The sequence below is a fragment of the Arvicola amphibius genome, chromosome 12 (assembly GCF_903992535.2).
Source record: "Arvicola amphibius chromosome 12, mArvAmp1.2, whole genome shotgun sequence".
NCBI classification, from domain to species: domain Eukaryota; kingdom Metazoa; phylum Chordata; class Mammalia; order Rodentia; family Cricetidae; genus Arvicola; species Arvicola amphibius.
In genome coordinates, this window is record NC_052058.2 from 165,958,500 (window position 1) to 165,975,406 (window position 16,907).

The following is a 16,907-nucleotide window of genomic DNA, read 5'->3' on the forward strand; positions in this document are numbered from 1 at the left end:
ACCAGATACAGGTACGCGTTTTACTTGCTTGTTAAAAGATCAATTTGAAAAAAAACCCAAACAGCTAATGCTTATTTAACTAGGAAAAAAAAAATAAAGCATTTAAGAACATTGGCAGGAGGTGGGGGGAGTAGTTTTCTGTTTTGTTTTGTTTTCTTTTCTCCCTTAAAATCTGGCCCGGTAGAGAAAGGAGATAAGCCTCCACACACACTGAGCCTGTGCCAGGCGCTAGACATCTATCCCCAGACTTTGTCTCCTTCATTCTTAAGTAATTTTAAAATGTAGATGTGTTGTAGATTCCAGGGTTAGTAAGTAGCAGAGCTGGGTCAGCGGGCACAGGCGTCATAAGAATCCCCCACCCCGCCTTTCTCCCTGCTACTCAGATGCCAGGAAGACTTTCATGGGGCCTCTTTAGCCAAAGCACAGTGGTAAAAAATAATATCTTGAAATTTGCAGGCAAATGGATGGATCTAGAAAAAAACATATTGAGTGAGGTAACCCAGATCCAGAAAGACAAAGACAATATGTACTCATGCATAAGTGAGTGGCTTCTAGACATAAAGCAAAAAAAAAAAAAAAAAAAAAAAAAAAACCAACCTACAGTCCACAACCCCAGACAACCTAGACAGCAAAGAGGACCCTAAGAGAGACATACTTGGATCTGCACAGGAAGGAGAAAAAGACAAGATCTCCTGAGTTAATTGGGAACATGGGGATCATGGAAAGATGGTAGAAGGGGAGGGGAGTGGAAAAAATGTATAGCTCAACAAAAACAATAAAAAAAATAAGATTCCCCAACCATTCAACAACAAACACAAAGCCCAGAACACTAAGCCTATACTTTGGGATTCTAAACTCAGAATTATTGTAAGAATAACACACACACACACACAGAGAGAGAGAGAGAGAGAGAGAGAGAGAGAGAGAGAGAGAGAGAGAGAGAGAGAGAGAGAGAGAGAGAGACTGAGAGAGTTATCTTGAAAAAAGGACCCAGTAGACGGTCATGGCACCCAATGGGCACTCAAGTCTAGCTATGGCCAGGATCCTTGATGCAAGAAGCAAGAGATCTGCCAGGAAGGAAAGCAGGCGGTCAGGCCCTTCCCCGTGCCTGGCTCAGCCCTAGAGCAAATTCTCTGAGAGACCTGTGAGCACTAGAAAGTGCTGTGAATAGGGACACCGCTACCCAGGGGGAAATGCACCCGGAAATCTGTCAGGAGCCCTCAAGAGGCCCTTTTTTTGCTCTGCCGAACCCTCATCCCTGAGCTGCCATCTAGGTACCCAGCTCCTTGCACCTGGCTTTCCTCCACTCCTCAGGGCAGGTGTATGGCTGTCTCCCTCAACTTCCCTGTAAAAACAACCCAGCAACACGGAGCCGGTTAGAGGACATAGCCTCAGTCTGTAGATCTGTCTAATCTGTGGCCACCCATTAGGCACAGGCTATACCCTCTCATGATAAGACAAGCCTTAGATTATGTATCAGAGCCATTTGGATACCTTTAATGGCTGCATTTACCTTTAGGATACTTAGGGGGCTCCTAGGCACTAAGTATAGGAGAGGACGTTTGAAAACATTTTCCAAACAGTCTAGCTTTGACTACTTCCTTCTTACCCATCCCCCCTCCCTTCAGGGCAGACACATGCAGGGTCTAGCAGCCAATCTCACCCTGCGGGACTCCCTTCTCTTCCACGCTCTTCACTAGGGACCCTCATGGGCCAGGCCAGCCAACCTTATAGCAAGCAGCCTGGCCAGCCCTGGCAGCCTCAAGGAGACGGAGGCAGTGAATCAGTCCCTCCCACATCAATATTTATTGCCCAAGAACTGCTGGAAGCAGATCCCTGTGTTCTCAGCCCTTCAATCTTTTCTTAAGAATTTCTCGGCTTCTTGCCTCCCAGAACCCCGTGAGCTGACAGGGTGGTTGCAGTCAGCCAGCCAGACATACGATCAGGACCGGAGTCCCAAGGCTTCATGGCACACAGCTCTCTAAACCGACTCCAGGGGCCGCAGCAGCCGGGACTATTCATTCTCAGAACCTGAGGTGGCTGGATGGTGCTCCAGCAACCTGACCTCTGTGCCTATGCACACCACAGACAGCGGCAAGCACAGGGAAGTGACTGACCTGTGACCCAGCCCTGCAGACAGCCACCCACTCCTATTGTTCCGTGTCCAAAAATAGGGCCCAACTCAGAGTATCTGTCACTAGCCACATAGTCTCTTGTCTTCCTAAGTGACAGTCCTAATTCCAAGGACTCCTCTCCAGATTCTAGGAATTTGAATCATGGCCTGAGCTAGCTAGAACTGAGATTTCAAACTCTCATTTTCTGCTGAAATGCCCTCCCCATGCCTCTGAGCCAGCAGGGCACTGTCAGCCCAGCATCATTTCTGGGCAAGTCCTGTCCCAGAGCAGCAGATCCTGTATCCATGCTCTCTCCTGCCGTAGGAGCTCCGCTGCCGGCTCCCATTATAGCCTCAGGACCTCGGTGGCTTCTCTCGAATGCTCCTTCTGGCCTTCGGGTCTTTATGCATGCAGTACCTGGTAAAGCAGCTAGGGAGTCCTTGCTTCCTGTCCCTCCAGGGATGCTTGAAGCCAGCAAAGGTCGTGTGATTCTGGCCCCTGCTGGGTGTCCTAACCTGAGCTGTGTGGTCCTGGGGTGAGGTGGTTGGCAAGGCTCAGAAGGACAGATGGACCTGCGTGTAGTCAGACTCAAACTCATGTTCTAATGGGAGTTTAATTAAAAAAAAAATGCTGAAAAAAGAAATGTCCTTTGCCAGGTCCCCTTCCAAGCTCAAACTTTCTTGTTCTAAGAGGGAGCCCCCCCCCCCCCCCACACGGCAGTGAGCATTCTCGGAAGCAAAGCATGAGGCCACCACAGGAAGCAGAATTCCTTTCGCTGCGGAACATAGGGCAGTTATTATTATTATTAGCAGGCGCCTTAATTTATACGTTTGCGGTTTTTAACAAGTACCTCACACGCTTGGGAAAGAGAAAACACAACTCGCAAAGCTTCTTGAATATATAGTCAAGTCTGTATGTATTAAAATATTAATGAGATTGGAATTACGTCGTAAAGTTTTGAAGCTTGTTTCCATGGCCAGATAGGCATAGCTTGGTGGTAGAGTCCCCGCCCTACATGTTCAAGGTCCAAGAGGGTCAGACCCCAGCATTGGGGCAGAGTAAGTTGTGTCTCGTTATTTTTCTTTCATTTGACATCAACTTGTCTTTGAGGCCTCATATTTTTGTGAACTCCTGGAAAATTGGGAGCCCTTGGCTTAGAATCGCCTCTCCTGCCCTGCGGTTCACAGCTCCTGGTATCTCTTTCAGCCGTGTGACTTTGGACAAGGCTGTGACTCCCCCCCAGCAGAGCCCAGCCTGCTCTATGTGTATTTTAGTCCTATCATGCGCCTGAAGGGGCCGGGTTCATGTTTGCTGTGGAACCGTTTGCTGAGGCTGTGTGCACCCAGCATCCCTCAGCTCACCCCTCTGCTCCTGCCTGTGTGTCCAGCTCAAACCCCTCCTCCCTCAGGAGCTCTTCTTAGACCCAAGCTCAACTCAACAATCTCCACCTTTAGCATCTTCCAGCATGGTCAGAATCTTCAGAATTTCTAAGTGGCCAGTGCAGGAGGGCATGAGCCCCGCACACCTGTGCCTTCCCTGCAGGACTCCATGGCTTGCTCACTGAACACGCTCATTTCATTCTACCTCTGGCCCCACATCTCCTGGATCATGGAAGAGACCTACGATGGTCACTGGGCAGGCCTGTTGGGAGGGGGCACTGGAGCTTGCTCAGGAAGGACGAAGCCTCTGTTAGGAAGCATTATGGTGGGTTCTGTGGCCAGTATGTGGAGGATGCTTACCTTGCTGACGATGGAGGCTGTACCAGTCAAGACCTTGCGCCTAAAGTGAAGCTCATGTTTCTCCTTGGGCATCTCCCTGGGGAAGAAGAAGTAGGGGCTGGCAGCCAGTACCACCAATCCAGCAGAGATGAGGAAGCCCAGCCACCAGGCGCCTACCCATCGGGGGTCTTTGGGGGTCAAGTTGATACCTCCTGGAATAGAAAACCATGACAGTGTTAACGTCACAGCTGGTTCTCATTACTACCTCTGAGGACCCTCAACCGCTAAGCCAAGGAGTACTGTAATAACTCACACATCAGTGCCTCAGTTTCTCCCACTGTGACATACAGGTATCAACAGCATTAGGAGGTGAGGTTTCATATATATATATATATATATATATATATATATATATATAGAGAGAGAGAGAGAGAGAGAGAGAGAGAGAGAGATAGAGAGAGAGAGAGAGAGAGCAAGTAAATGTAATTAAAAATTTAAAATCTAAGCCGGGCGCTTGGAAGTGGAAGCAGTACAATCAAAAATCTCAAGGTCACACTTGACTAAGCATTGACTTTAAAACCAGTCGGGTCTATATGAGATCCTGTCTCAAATAGTAAACAAAATCCATGAAAGACAGACAAGGAAAGCTCTTGGAGGGATGTGGGTTTTATAGCCACTTGCTCCTCCTCTCCTGCTTCCCATTGCAATTTCCACTATTAGACAACGTGCTGTTACTGAACCGAATGAGGGTGGGATTGCTTTTGTTTTCGGATCTGCACGTTTAAAATAACTGGGACAGTTTAACAGACATATTTGGTGATATTGAAGATTTGCTTCAAATGACCACAGGCTTGGGAGGGGGGGAGGTGGCTAATGAATGTGTTCCTTTAACAAGCCCCATCCCCGCGGTTTTGGTCCCTTGCCTGTTTTATTTAGAACATGATGCATAACTGCCCTTAAAACTTACAAAGCAGAAGGCTGAAGAGGGGGGCATCTTATGTTTTCTCTGAAGGGAAAATTGTAAGACTCAGGAGGCTGAGAAAATTACCAGCTCCATGAGACCCTTGCTACAGTTATAAAAGCAGGAAGCAATTTCTGGGCAGGACGAGCCTCTCTGGTGGGACATCCGCAAGTTCTGTGGGGGACTCCAGGGATACAGCTTCTGTGTGTTGTCACCCGAGCTGTAGTGGCCTCTCAGGGATGCCCTTGTGTCTTCCACGCTCCTTTAAGTAACTCTAACAAACTCGCTGGCTTACCAGGCTCGCCTAAGATTCAGTTGTTTCTTTGGTCTGTCATCATGGCCCTATCTGGGGTGAAAACACGCTTGCTCACTTCTCTCCAGGAAAAGTTACACAACACCCAGGCTCGCAGGTACTGCATAAAAATACAAGTCGCCGGTAGCACCAACCAGCAGTTCGCACAGCCTGTTTGTTCTCCAGGTGCTGGATCCTGAGCCCGTCTCTGGGAAGGGACGAAGGAGCATGACTGGCAATTAGCAAGTAGAGTTCCAGAGCCAGGATAGGTGTGGCTTCTCCACTCAGTGTTTTCCCTGTTTCTTGTCTGCTTTGGCCCCGTGTCAGACTAGAGAGAGCCTGACTCCTCTCTTCATGCATATGCTAGTCTGTTCCTGCAGCAGGCAAGAACTGCCCACCCTTCCAATCCTCCATGAAGAAAGAACCTAGGAGGTGGCGCAGAGGCAACATCCACCCTGTGGCCCAAGACCATATCAACGGTGACAGGAAATACACACTTTCTTCCAAGTGGAGGTGGCTGGGAAGCCTAGGTCACCCCAACTCCCACAACCTCTCTCTCAGGGTATCAAGGGGCTGGCTAGTAACAGAGCTCAGGTCTGGTGTTGGGGTCCAGTGTTCTAGAAGGAAGAGATATAGGCAGAATTGTTACTCATGATGGTTGTGCATAACAGTCCAGACCTGTTCTGACTGGAGGAATCCATGCAATAAAGCTGGAGAATGCCCTTCCCCCAGTCATGTATGTGTTGATGGTGGCTTTCCAAGCGAGGAACAGAACTTCTGAGCCATAGGAGACAGAAGGAGCACCTGGTACTCACATGCTGGTGTGACAACCAGGCAGCTAAGAAGCCACAGTGACCTGCTCTAATGGAACACCTCACCCCACCGACCCCCATCCCCTGGAACACACAGGGATCCAAGGCCCTGGGGCCCCATGCACCTCTTCCTGGCCACCTTCAAACCAAGCTCTAATCAGACTCCTTGGCCCATTCTGACCTCTGGCTGATCTGAGGGTAGTTTCACAAACGATGCCTCTGGAAGTTTCTCAGACTCTGAGGTAGTCTGTTGTCTAAAAGGGGCTTTGAGATGCCCTAGGCTGTGTCTCAGCTGGGAGAGACCCAAGAGAACACACGAGTCACTGAACTCCACTCTCAACTCTCAGTATGGTTTGGCTCTGGTCTTAGGAAGCTTTCCCCCCCGAAGATGGTGCTCCCCATAAACTGAGAGGGTCCGTTTTATGATCTGTCAACAGTATGCTGTGCCTAGGGGAGGGAGGGTGGTGACAGAGGAGGGCACAGCTCCTCAGAAGGTGGCACTCTACAGTTTATCATCTCTGACACGTCACTAGATTCTGGTGACAGTCTTGGGAGACAGGAGGATAGAGATATCTCAAGAATGAGGAAACTGAGGCCCAGAGAATGAAAGAAAAAAGGCTTGTCCACGGTCAGTGTTGCTGCTGGGCTCCCAGATGGGTTCCTGTAAGAGCAGCAGTCAGCTACAGCGCGTGTGTGCACCCTGGAGGGTGCATGTATACCCCACAGGCTCACCTTCTGGCATCCGGTCAATGTCCACATAAAGACGCAGCATGAGGCTGCCCAGGCCATAGGCCATGCCGGGCCCTATCGTGGTAGCTGCAAACAGGATCCCTGCAATACAAGCCTTGGTGAGGATCCTGCGGCACCTTCTGCCGTCAACATCTCTCTGACTATCACCAGTAGCCCCCCCCCCCACATACCTCCGCGGGTCCCTGCCTATCCATAGTGGGTCCCTACCTACACTCAGAGGGTCTCTAACCACCCTCAGTGCGTGTCTCTTCCTGCCTCAAGTGGCTCTTTGCCTGCTCAGTCTTCCAAGAGCAGTAGTGTCTCCTGGTCACGGTTGGGGAGCTCTCTAGGACTTCACCAGAATTTTCTTGGCCCATCTGCATGCTCGGCCTCTCTTGCTCCTGCCTGGGCCTGGCCCCCTTCTCAGAGCTTAAGGGAAAAGACCATCCTTACCAAGGTAGAGAGGTGAGTTGCTGTGGTGGGCAAAGTCATCAATGTAGGAGATACCAAAGGGCTGTATGGGCACACCACCTATGCCCAGCAGGGTCTGCGCTGTGAACATGATCCCCACCATTGTAAGATGCTTGGCTTCTGTGCGGCTGGAACAACTGTCATTGGAGGGGCCAGAGGCTGGAGCCACAGTTGTGGGTAGGCATAGGGAAGCTTCCATGTCCTGCGACTTATCTTCTGAGGGAAGACAATAAGAATATGACCATAGCTAAGATGAGCAATATCAGAGGTAAGGAGCTGTCCTGAGTGCTTGGGTATAAGTCACTCGATCCCCCAAAACCTAAGGGGATTTAGGCCTGTGAACCAGAAACATGTCAATCAACTGGGCTCCTCAGTTTGGCTTTACATTTCTGGTCTTAATTTATTACAGGTCACCTTTCCAAGTAGGGACATTCAGAAGGGTCATGAAAGTGGTGGCTCTTGGGTGGAGGACCAGGGTTACTAAAAAAGGTGGAGTATGAACTGGGTGGAGAAAGACAAATAAAGAAGGTTTCGAGAGAGGGGGAGGGAAGGGATAGTCCTAGGAGAGTTCACAGTAGGGCAAACCTGGGCCCTCAAAAGCACACAGTGTTGGAATGAGATGTTCCAAACAACAAGTCACGAAGCAGGGTCAGGCCAGGGCTACAGGCAGGGCTGGGCAAGAGCAGGAAGCCACCAGACCATGGTGGGCTCTGATGTCCTTGATTCATTTTGGGGAGGGAATTCATTCATTTTGAGTTCAGGACATGGACACAAAGTGCAGGAAAGGACATTTTCTTAATTTAGCACCAGACATTTATTCCTTGACCAATATTTGGTGAGCAAACTTGAGGAGACCCTCGTTCTATTATTGTCCCAACTGTGCTGAAGTGGCCCTCCTCCTGTGACAGCAGGGTCAGGGTGTGAAGCTAACCCCGAGAGTCACACCCAGTACCGGGAAGACCCATGTAGCCAAAGTCATCAGTGGCTCTCCCACCGTGTGACCCTTGCCTCTCTAGTCCTCACCCCTCGGGTGAGTCTCCCAGAACTAACGTTCTCTAGACATTAGGAGTTTAAACGCAGACTAGTTCTGGGTGGTGCCCAGCTGTGAGCCTGGCCTTGCATCTCCCTCTTTGGCCCTGGGGCCCCGAGTGGAAACCTCTGCCCCATGGGGACACTGGTGGGGTAGTGAGCAGTGGCCCTGTCTAGTTCCCAGTGGGCATGGCAGACAGCAGTCACCCTGGGGTTCACATTTGCTGTTAGCATCCCTGGATGTCTCTGGGGTCTTGCGGACAGCCTGGCCTGCTGCACAAACGCATGACTCCCACAGAGAGGATAAACCGTGCAAAGGGCTGGAGCTTAGAGTCATGGCAACCTTTGAGCTGGTCTTGTGAACAATGAGGCTCAGACAAGAAGAGCTCGGAGCTGGCAGGGAGAACACAGTGTGACCTTGCACAGAAAACTCTCTGCTAAAGTGGAAGTTCTGGGCAAAGAAACACGAGGAAGTCGTACTTTCTCAGCATCCTGAGATGTCCTGTCGACAACTGTCCTCTCTGCTCTAGAGATCCACTCAGCATTTTTTGAAAATGTGAGACAAGAGGTCACAACGTAGCCCGAGCAGCCTGGAACTCACTCTGTGCCCCGGGGTGACCTCAAACTTGTGGCAATCCACCTGCCTCTACCTTCTGAGGGCTAGGATGATAGGTATGAGCCACCAAGCTTGGTTCTCCGCTTTCTTCAGGTTTTCTGTACTTTTTCATTTTGGGGGACCCTCTTCGTGCCAAACCCCACACCCCGTAATGTTCACCTTTCCTCCTATGCTGCTTCCTCTTGCCCTTGGTAGTTCCCTCTAGCCACAAGTGTTCTTCCCCTACCCAGTGCCCCAAGGGCTCACTCTCCCTGCCTCCTAAGCAGCCAGGTGCTATGCAGAACTGGAACCCATTCCACTCCCCATAATTTACAGGATATGTCTGCTTCATGGTCCCACCTCCGGGTCCTAACACTTTCAAGGTGAAACTGGCATGCTGGGTTTTCTGTCTGTTGTTCTCCTCCCCTAGGCTGGAAGCCTCCTGGAGAGAAGTCTGAAGGCCCTGAAGGGCTGAGTACAGAGGGCAGTAGGATAGGCCTGTTACGTGAACATTAGATGGATAAATTAATGATGGATAGATGAGTGGATAGATGGAAGAGGAGAGGAAAAAGAGTACTCAGGCTGGTTTCTTTTCAGTTAGACTCTCAACAAAATCCTGTTATCATTTAATTAACTAATTAATTTTACTATATTCATCCACACATTCAAGCATTGTTGTATTCTGAATGCAACTGACCCCCATAAACTCATTGGCAAAGGTACTATTAGGAGGTGTGGTTTTGTTGGAGTCGGTGTGACCTTGTTGGAGAAAGTGTGTCACTGTGGGGCAGACTTCGAGGTCTCTTATATGCTCAAGTCATGCCCAGGGACTCAGACCACTTCTTGTTGCCTGTGGGTCAAGATGTCTTAACTCTCAGCTCCTTCTCCAGCACCATGTCTGCCTGCCTGCTACCTTCATGTCCAGCCATGATGATAATGGACTAAACCTCTGAAACTGTAAGCCACTCAGTTAAATGTTTTCATTTATAAAAGTTGCTGTGGTCAAGGTGTCTCTTCACAGCAATAGAAACCCTAACTAAGACAAACATTGATTTTTTTTTTCTTCTTTTTGAGACCGGGTCTTGGTCAGATGATGGTGGCACATGCCTTTAATCTCAGCACTCTTGAGACAGAGGCAGGTGGATCTCTGTGAGTTTGAGGCCAGAGTGTTATACAGTGCAAGTTCTAGGACAGCCAGGGCTACCTACACACAGAGGAACCCTGTCTAGAAAAAATAAAAATAAAAAAAAACAAAAAACAAATCAAACCAAACCAAACCAAAAAAAAAAACCAAAACAAAACAAAGAAACAAACAAAAAAAACAAACAAAAACCCAGCCAACCAAACAACAATAACAACAAAAAAATGAGACAGGGTCTTATGCATCTCAGGCTAGCCCTGGACTCAATATATAGCCAAGGATAGTCTTGGACTCCCAATCTTTCTGTTTCTATCTCCCAAGTGCTAGGGTGTTTCTCTGGCTCCTCTGTCTTGCATGCTTGTGAAAATTAAAAGTACAAATACAAGGGGAATGCTTCAAATCATATGTGGCATCCAAGACACAGCGTATGACACTGTTATTTTATTCTACAGACTTTTCCTAAGGGGCTTCTGCACAGCAGACCCTAAAGCAGGCTGTATTAAAAGTTTTCTCTTACCTCAAAACCCCACAGAGATGCACAATGCTCAAAGGGGACTAGAACATTTCACCTCTGCCCTGTGGCTACCCTTGCTGATATGAACCGGGATCAGAAAGACTGGGGACAGGGTAGGGCGGGCTATCAGATACATTGGAGTGATGGATGCAGGCTCGGGGAAGGATCCCACGCTCAGGACTGACGTTCCTCCGTCATCACTTGCCCAGTCTCTTACCAGAGTTGTCATAGCGGTACGGTTCCGAGAGGAAGTGCGGGAGTGCCATCAACAGGCCTGCCAGGGCCACCAGGATAGCCCCACAGCCAATCATACGGGGCCTGTGAACTCGGCTGCCAAAGTAGCTCACAAACAAGATCAAGGATACACTCCCTACCTGCAAAGGGATGGAATAACAATTAAAGTACCTCTGGCATCCCCATCTGTGCGTTAGACTGGCTAGTTTGAAAAAGAACCCTCTGGGTATGTGTGGGATGGAGTTTCTGAGCCAGGCATGATGGTTCGTGCCTGCCATCCCAGTACTCCAGAGAGTAAGTGGGGTGGTAAGACGGTTTGGAGTTCAAGGCCAGCCTGGGCTACATAGTGAGACCCTATCTCAATAACAAACACGATGCAGTCGGGAGGTGGTGGCACACGCCTTTAATCCCAGCACTCGGGAGGCAGAGGCAGGCGGATCTCTGTGAGTTCGAGGCCAGCCTGGTCTACAAGAACTAGTTCCAGGACAGGTTCCAAAGCCACAGAGAAACCCTGTCTCAAAAAACCAAAAAAAACAAAAAAAACAAAAAAAAAAGCAAAAAAAAAAAAAAAAACCCCAAACACAATGCAAAACTGATGATAACACGCAGATTTTGAGTCTTTCTAGGAAAGGGAAGAGTCTCGTTGCCTCTTTAGAAGAGAAAAACAAGGCCAAAGATGGCTGATTGAGTTCACCTTGGAGGAGAGTAAGCAGTTGAGGGAAAGGATTCGGAGTCTCAGGGGCCTCAAGAATGAGAGGGGAAAAAAGTGTCTGAAACCAGGGGTTGAGGCTTAGAATTTCAACTCTTAGCCTCATCATCCCAGGGATCTAGGAGTGAGGTGGCTGGGCTCCAGGGTCCTCAAAGGGAGTGAGCCACATCAACAGGAGCTGTTGGGTACCAACTGTGGGGTAAAGGGATGATTCCTGTTTATTACCAAATAAAATGACTTTCCCTTCCCACACGTGAGATCTCAGAGTAACATCATGCTGAGGCCCACTGGGGATGGGACGGCTGTAGAGCTGGTGGACCAGGCGTTGGGTCTAGAGGAATGTGACTTATTCTCCAGGGAAGAGAATTTCACAGACTGGGGCTGGGGAGAAGAGACTTTTCCTCCCAGAGAATGACAGCATCTGCGAGGGATGGCTGAGGCCCAGCAGAACTGATTTCCACTGAATTCACACGGAGCAGCTTAGCCTTTCCCTGCCTGGCTGAGGGCCACAGGCAGGGGCCTGTGGATCCAGGGCATCCTGGGGCCAGACCTTCCCTGTAGGGTCACCCCTCCCTTCTGTCACCCCCAAGGTTATTCAGAGGGTGTCTTGGAGGTAACTCAAGCCTCTCTCTGGGACAGTCGAAATGGCTTTCTGTGATTTCTTCCCGGGACAGCCAATAGCTACAGAACCCAAGAGACAAAGGAGCCACATGGAGCCAACTCTGGCAAGCTAGCAAATATCTCACGTCCCCTAGCAAAGAGCTCCTAAGGACATGATGGCTGGGTCCAGGGCAGGAGGAGGCTTTTCTGGGCTTCAACCTGGGCCAGCATGCTGCGAGAGGAGAGCTAAGAAAATTTGGGGGAGTAGGCAGTATTGGGGGTTTCATGAGGGGAGGAAATGTCTATGGGTGTAAGAAAGGAGACTAGCGGAGGTGGGAGTAGAGGGCCCCCTCAGCCTTCACTCCTGAGGGACAACAGTACCTCGTTGAAGGCAGCTAGCAGCCCTGAGGTCTGACTGGACAGTCCAAAGCGCTTTTCCACGGTGGAGATGGAACTCTTGAGGTAGCCAGAGATCATGAGCTGCGCCAGTTGCAGTATACTGTGACACAGGACAAAGAACTGTGGAAGCAGTGATGGTGGCAGGCAGATGGACACCATCAGAAGTCAGGGAGATAGAGACAGAGTTTGGGTCAGAGGGAGTGTGAAGTTGGGTAAACAAAGTCAGGAGGGGCAGATATAAGGGAGGAGGAAAAAAGAGGGAGGGAAGTGAAGAGGCAAGAAAGAAAGGGAAGGAGGGAGTGAGGGAGGGAGGGAAGGAGGGAGAGGGAGAGGGAGAGAGAGAGAGAGAGAGAGAGAGAGAGAGAGAGAGAGAGAGAGAGAGTCAATTGGAGTAACCCATGGAGTCTAATTCAGGCTGACAAATTAAGGTAGGGCTTAGGAACATGGGAGCTACCAGAGACACCCTTAACTAAAAATAGACACATCAGAGCCTTTCCGACCCTCTGATCTCTACAGGCATTGGGCTGGACCTTCCTTCCTGCTCGACATCACCACCCCTTTCCCCAGAAGGTTCTCCTAGATCTCCCAGTTCCATCTCCACCCCATTCCTACCCCTTTCTCACAGGGCTGCTGTGGAAACACTCCTTCTTCTGACTTTCCCAAGCTGTCCCACCCCAAACAACCCAGCCTGCCCAGAAAAAGCTGGCAGAATTCCTAGAGGAAGAAAACCTTGCTTCAAAGAACCAAAATCTAAGAGCATTTAGGCCAGAGTTTAAGGCATTGCTCATAACTTAGGAGACTCTGTCTCTTCGTTAGGGCAAGGGCAAGGGCTCCACCTCCTAGGATTACTGAGGAACTCAGATCTTCAGGGTGGGGCTCCACGGCAGAACACTGGCCTAGCAAGTGCATGGTTTAGTTTTCCACCCTTGTCAATGAAACAATAACAGAAAAGATCAGGTATGCGGCACTCTGCACAGGATCTGCTGCCTACTGGGTGAGTCTTTAAGTTCTTGTGGAGCCAGAACTCCAGTGTTCACACAAGTTTAGGACTGCAGAGCATGTCTCCATGGGAATGAGAAGCAAGGGGGTCATCCTCATCATCTACAGAAGAACATGGATGGATCAGCTGCTGCAAGGAGAACCTGCTCTTCATTGTGCCCAGAACCAATCTAAGAGCTTCCCCGAGTCAGCCCAAAAACCCATCCTCCAAGCCGGGAAGTGAGAAGAAAGATGGTTGGTGCTAACTGCTGGACTTGGTGGCCCCTTCCCTGCTTTGTCCGACAGTGCGCACCTTGATGCTATGGAACAGTGGTCGAGGCTGTGCATCCTGAAGTGTGTCCTGAGACTCCATGCTGACTTTGCTTTCATGCATGTCTTCTGAGCCCATTGCGGCCTTGTTGTCTCTGTCTGGCATATGGGGCCCCTCACCTGTGGGCCCAAGGGGACATCCAAGCAGCTGATGAGATAAAATCCCAGATAATAGCCCTTGACCCAGGTAGACATCAGGAGCAAACTGTTCCTGGAAAACATGATCTTGGTGGTTGTGAGGGTCTGAGAGTTGGTCTCAACAGCCTTTCTGATTCTGAGACCCCCTGGGAGGGACTTTCTTGAGAGGCCATGGGTCCCATGTGTTCCTCTTTACTCCATTCAGGCACACATCTCCTAAAGAGAAGCCATCCCCTTTCCCCACAGCAAGCTATGGAGCAACCACTCTCACATTAAGTATGAGCTGTGTAGTCTTTCAGTGGGCTTTAGGCCAGGGGTGTGGTCAAGGTTGGGTCTAGGCCAAGGGACAAAAGCCTTTCCTTTATAAGACAGAGACCCCTTGTTGTCATAGGACACCATCACAAATGTAGCCACAGAGCCAAACAGTCAAGCCTGCAAGTTACACATCAAAGAACAGAACTGTTCACAATGTGTGTCACAGAACCTTCTCCTGGACAAACAGACCCAGGAGGCAGAGTTGTATGGGACCCCGATCTCATTGACATGGTGGCTTTCTCACACAGTAACTATGGAAACATGTCCATTACTCTCTCCTGCTTCTGGTTCTCAGTGGAAACCCCACAAGCCCCGCATCCTTTCACCTGGAGACCAGAGCTTCCCCACAACCCCCTCCATTTCCTGTGGATGGCCTCCTCCATTGTTCTATGTCCTGCACCCCCCCCCGCCCAGGCTAAAGTTTCCTTCCATTTCACATGGTCTTCAAAAAGGGCTCTTGAGACCCTGAACCTCCAAAGGCCAAGGTTTTGTGCTCCTCACACAAGGTGTCTTGGAGCCAGTGGACTGTTTTTTAAAGTGGACATATAGGTATGTGCACATATGTCCACAGAGGTCAGACACATGGGACTCCCTGTAGCTAGAGTTCCAAATATTTGTGACCCTCCTGATGTGGGTGTTAGGAATGGAATTGATGTCTTCTACAAGACCAGTGCACTTCCTTAACCACTAAGCTATCCTTCCAGCCCTGAGAACTTTTAGCCCATATCATGGTTAATTGTGATTGTCAACTTAAAGGGATTTATAATCATCTAGGAGATACATCTTTGGGCATGTCTGTGAGAGATTTAACTGAAGAGGATCCACTTGGAGTGAGGTGGCCTATCCTGTGGGCTATGGTTTCTGACTGAATACAACAGAGAGAAGAACCAGTGGACCAGTATCCATTCATCTCCTGGCTGTAGATACAATGTAACTGACCTGTCCCGCTCCCACTGAACACAACAGAGTGAGGGAAGGACCAGAAGACAAGAAATCATCCCTCTCCTGGCTGTAGATACAATGTAACCTGACCTGTCTCGCTCCTGCAGCGGCGCCTTCTGCAGCCATACACTGCACCCTCACAATATGAATCCAAACAAACCTTTCCTTAAGTTGTTCTACAGCCAGGTATTTGTGACTCCAACTAGCAAATGACTGATACGATATATACAATTTACATAACACAAAACTCTTACGGCTCGCAACCTATGGGTTTTATTTAGTTCATTTACAGAATTGTACAGCAGCCACCACTGTCCAGTCCCCAAACTCTTGCTTGCCGCAGCAGGAAGCCTGGTATCATCTAGCAGTCACTTCCTGTCCCTCCTTACCAGAGTTCCGGAAACCCTGATCTACTGCCTGCTCTGTGGGTTTCCTATTCTGGACATTCCACATAGAAGAAAAAATCTAATATGTGGTCACCTGTAGTTTTTTTTTTTTTTTTTTTTTTTTTTGGTTTTTCGAGACAGGGTTTCTCTGTGGCTTTGGAGCCTGTCCTGGAACTAGCTCTTGTAGACCAGGCTGGTCTCGAACTCACAGAGATCCGCCTGCCTCTGCCTCCCGAGTGCTGGGATTAAAGGTGTGCGCCACCACCGCCCGGCTCACCTGTAGTTTTTAAAATCCCATATTTCCAAGGGTGCTCAACACTGTAGCATCTGTCAGTGCTTCCTTTCTTTCTATGGATGAATAGCTCTTCTCTGTATGGTTAGACTGCATTTTGTTCATATACTCATCGACTGATAAACATTTGGGTGATTTGGGGTATTATGAACTGTCATTCCAGTGTTTTATGTGGCACGTATCTTCAGTCTCCTTGGGTATATGCTGGGGTGGAATTGCTGGGTCCTGTGACAGTTCTATGTTTGACTATTTGAGAAAGGAACCACTGAATTGTTTGCTGCAGCCCTGAAGTCTGAGTCCCAGTCCTGTTGTCTAGTTGGCCTGGTCCCAGGACGCATATGCTGCTGCTGCTGTGGGGTAACTTGGCTAGGTTTGAGTGGGCCCAAATGGAGAAAAGCGCTGTATTCCCCCTCCCCCCACCATCAGACCTGTTCAAGGGGCATGGAGTCACGTTCCTCTCTACAAGCCCACTAGCCACGATCCAGCCTCTCTATGTTCTGGTCTGTCTTTTCAGTGATGGTCACCCAGACAGATGGGATGGGATGTGTATGGTTTGATGATTACGGCAGCATCTTTTTATGTTCATAGTTGCCATTTTTTATAATTCTCCGGAGAAATGCCTAGACAGTAACTGGAAGAATTTGAGGAAACGGAAGGGAGTAGTTCCTTTGAGGCACAAACATCCAGAGGAAATAAAGGAAAGCAACACCTGGTGGGGGGAGGTGGTGGGGTGCCATTGAGGAAGGGAAAGAGGAGGAGACTGTAGAGGTCATCTAAAGAAGAGGGGGTACAGGCCTGCAAAGCAAATGTCTGCAGAGTCACTTAGGGGACTGAACCTCAGCACCTGCCAGCATCAGAGGCCTGTCACACGCTACCATCTATGTCTTTACGTGTATCCACAGCACGTGAATGCTCTCCAGAGCTCCGTGTCCTAGGAACTTTATGTCTCTTCTAAGGACTTCCAGCAGCTCATCCAGATGTTGAACCCCTCCGTCTGCCATGCTTCTTGAACAGGTCTGAACAGGAGGAGGAAGCCCTGTGCCCTTCTCTGTCTCGGTCCACTCTAACCTAGCCAGGTCACCTTGGCTGCAGTGCCAGCATGCCTCAAAGCCTGGTCAGCCAGACAGCAGACCTGAGCTGAGGCTGGAAGGTCTGACATTGTTGACATGATGTCCCAGCTCAGAAAGAAATGCAAGGAATGGATGAGG

At 49.5% G+C, this 16,907-nt stretch overlaps 1 protein-coding gene across 2 annotated transcripts in view; it reads right to left on the minus strand.

Moving 5' to 3' along the window:
• Positions 1-16,907, minus strand: part of Slco2b1 (solute carrier organic anion transporter family member 2B1) — a 43,748-nt gene that overhangs the window by 17,753 nt on the left and 9,088 nt on the right. Inside the window, exons 2-7 of one of the 2 annotated variants that reach the window (XM_038313768.2) lie at positions 13,610-13,746; positions 12,301-12,438; positions 10,594-10,750; positions 7,080-7,310; positions 6,630-6,728; positions 3,854-4,044 (exon numbers count right to left, since the gene is read on the minus strand). In XM_038313768.2, coding sequence (XP_038169696.1) covers positions 3,854-4,044; positions 6,630-6,728; positions 7,080-7,310; positions 10,594-10,750; positions 12,301-12,438; positions 13,610-13,746 — 953 coding nt within the window. Of the gene's footprint in view, positions 1-3,853; positions 4,045-6,629; positions 6,729-7,079; positions 7,314-10,593; positions 10,751-12,300; positions 12,439-13,609; positions 13,747-16,907 lie in introns of both variants that reach the window. The other variant, XM_038313769.2, reaches the window with a different exon arrangement.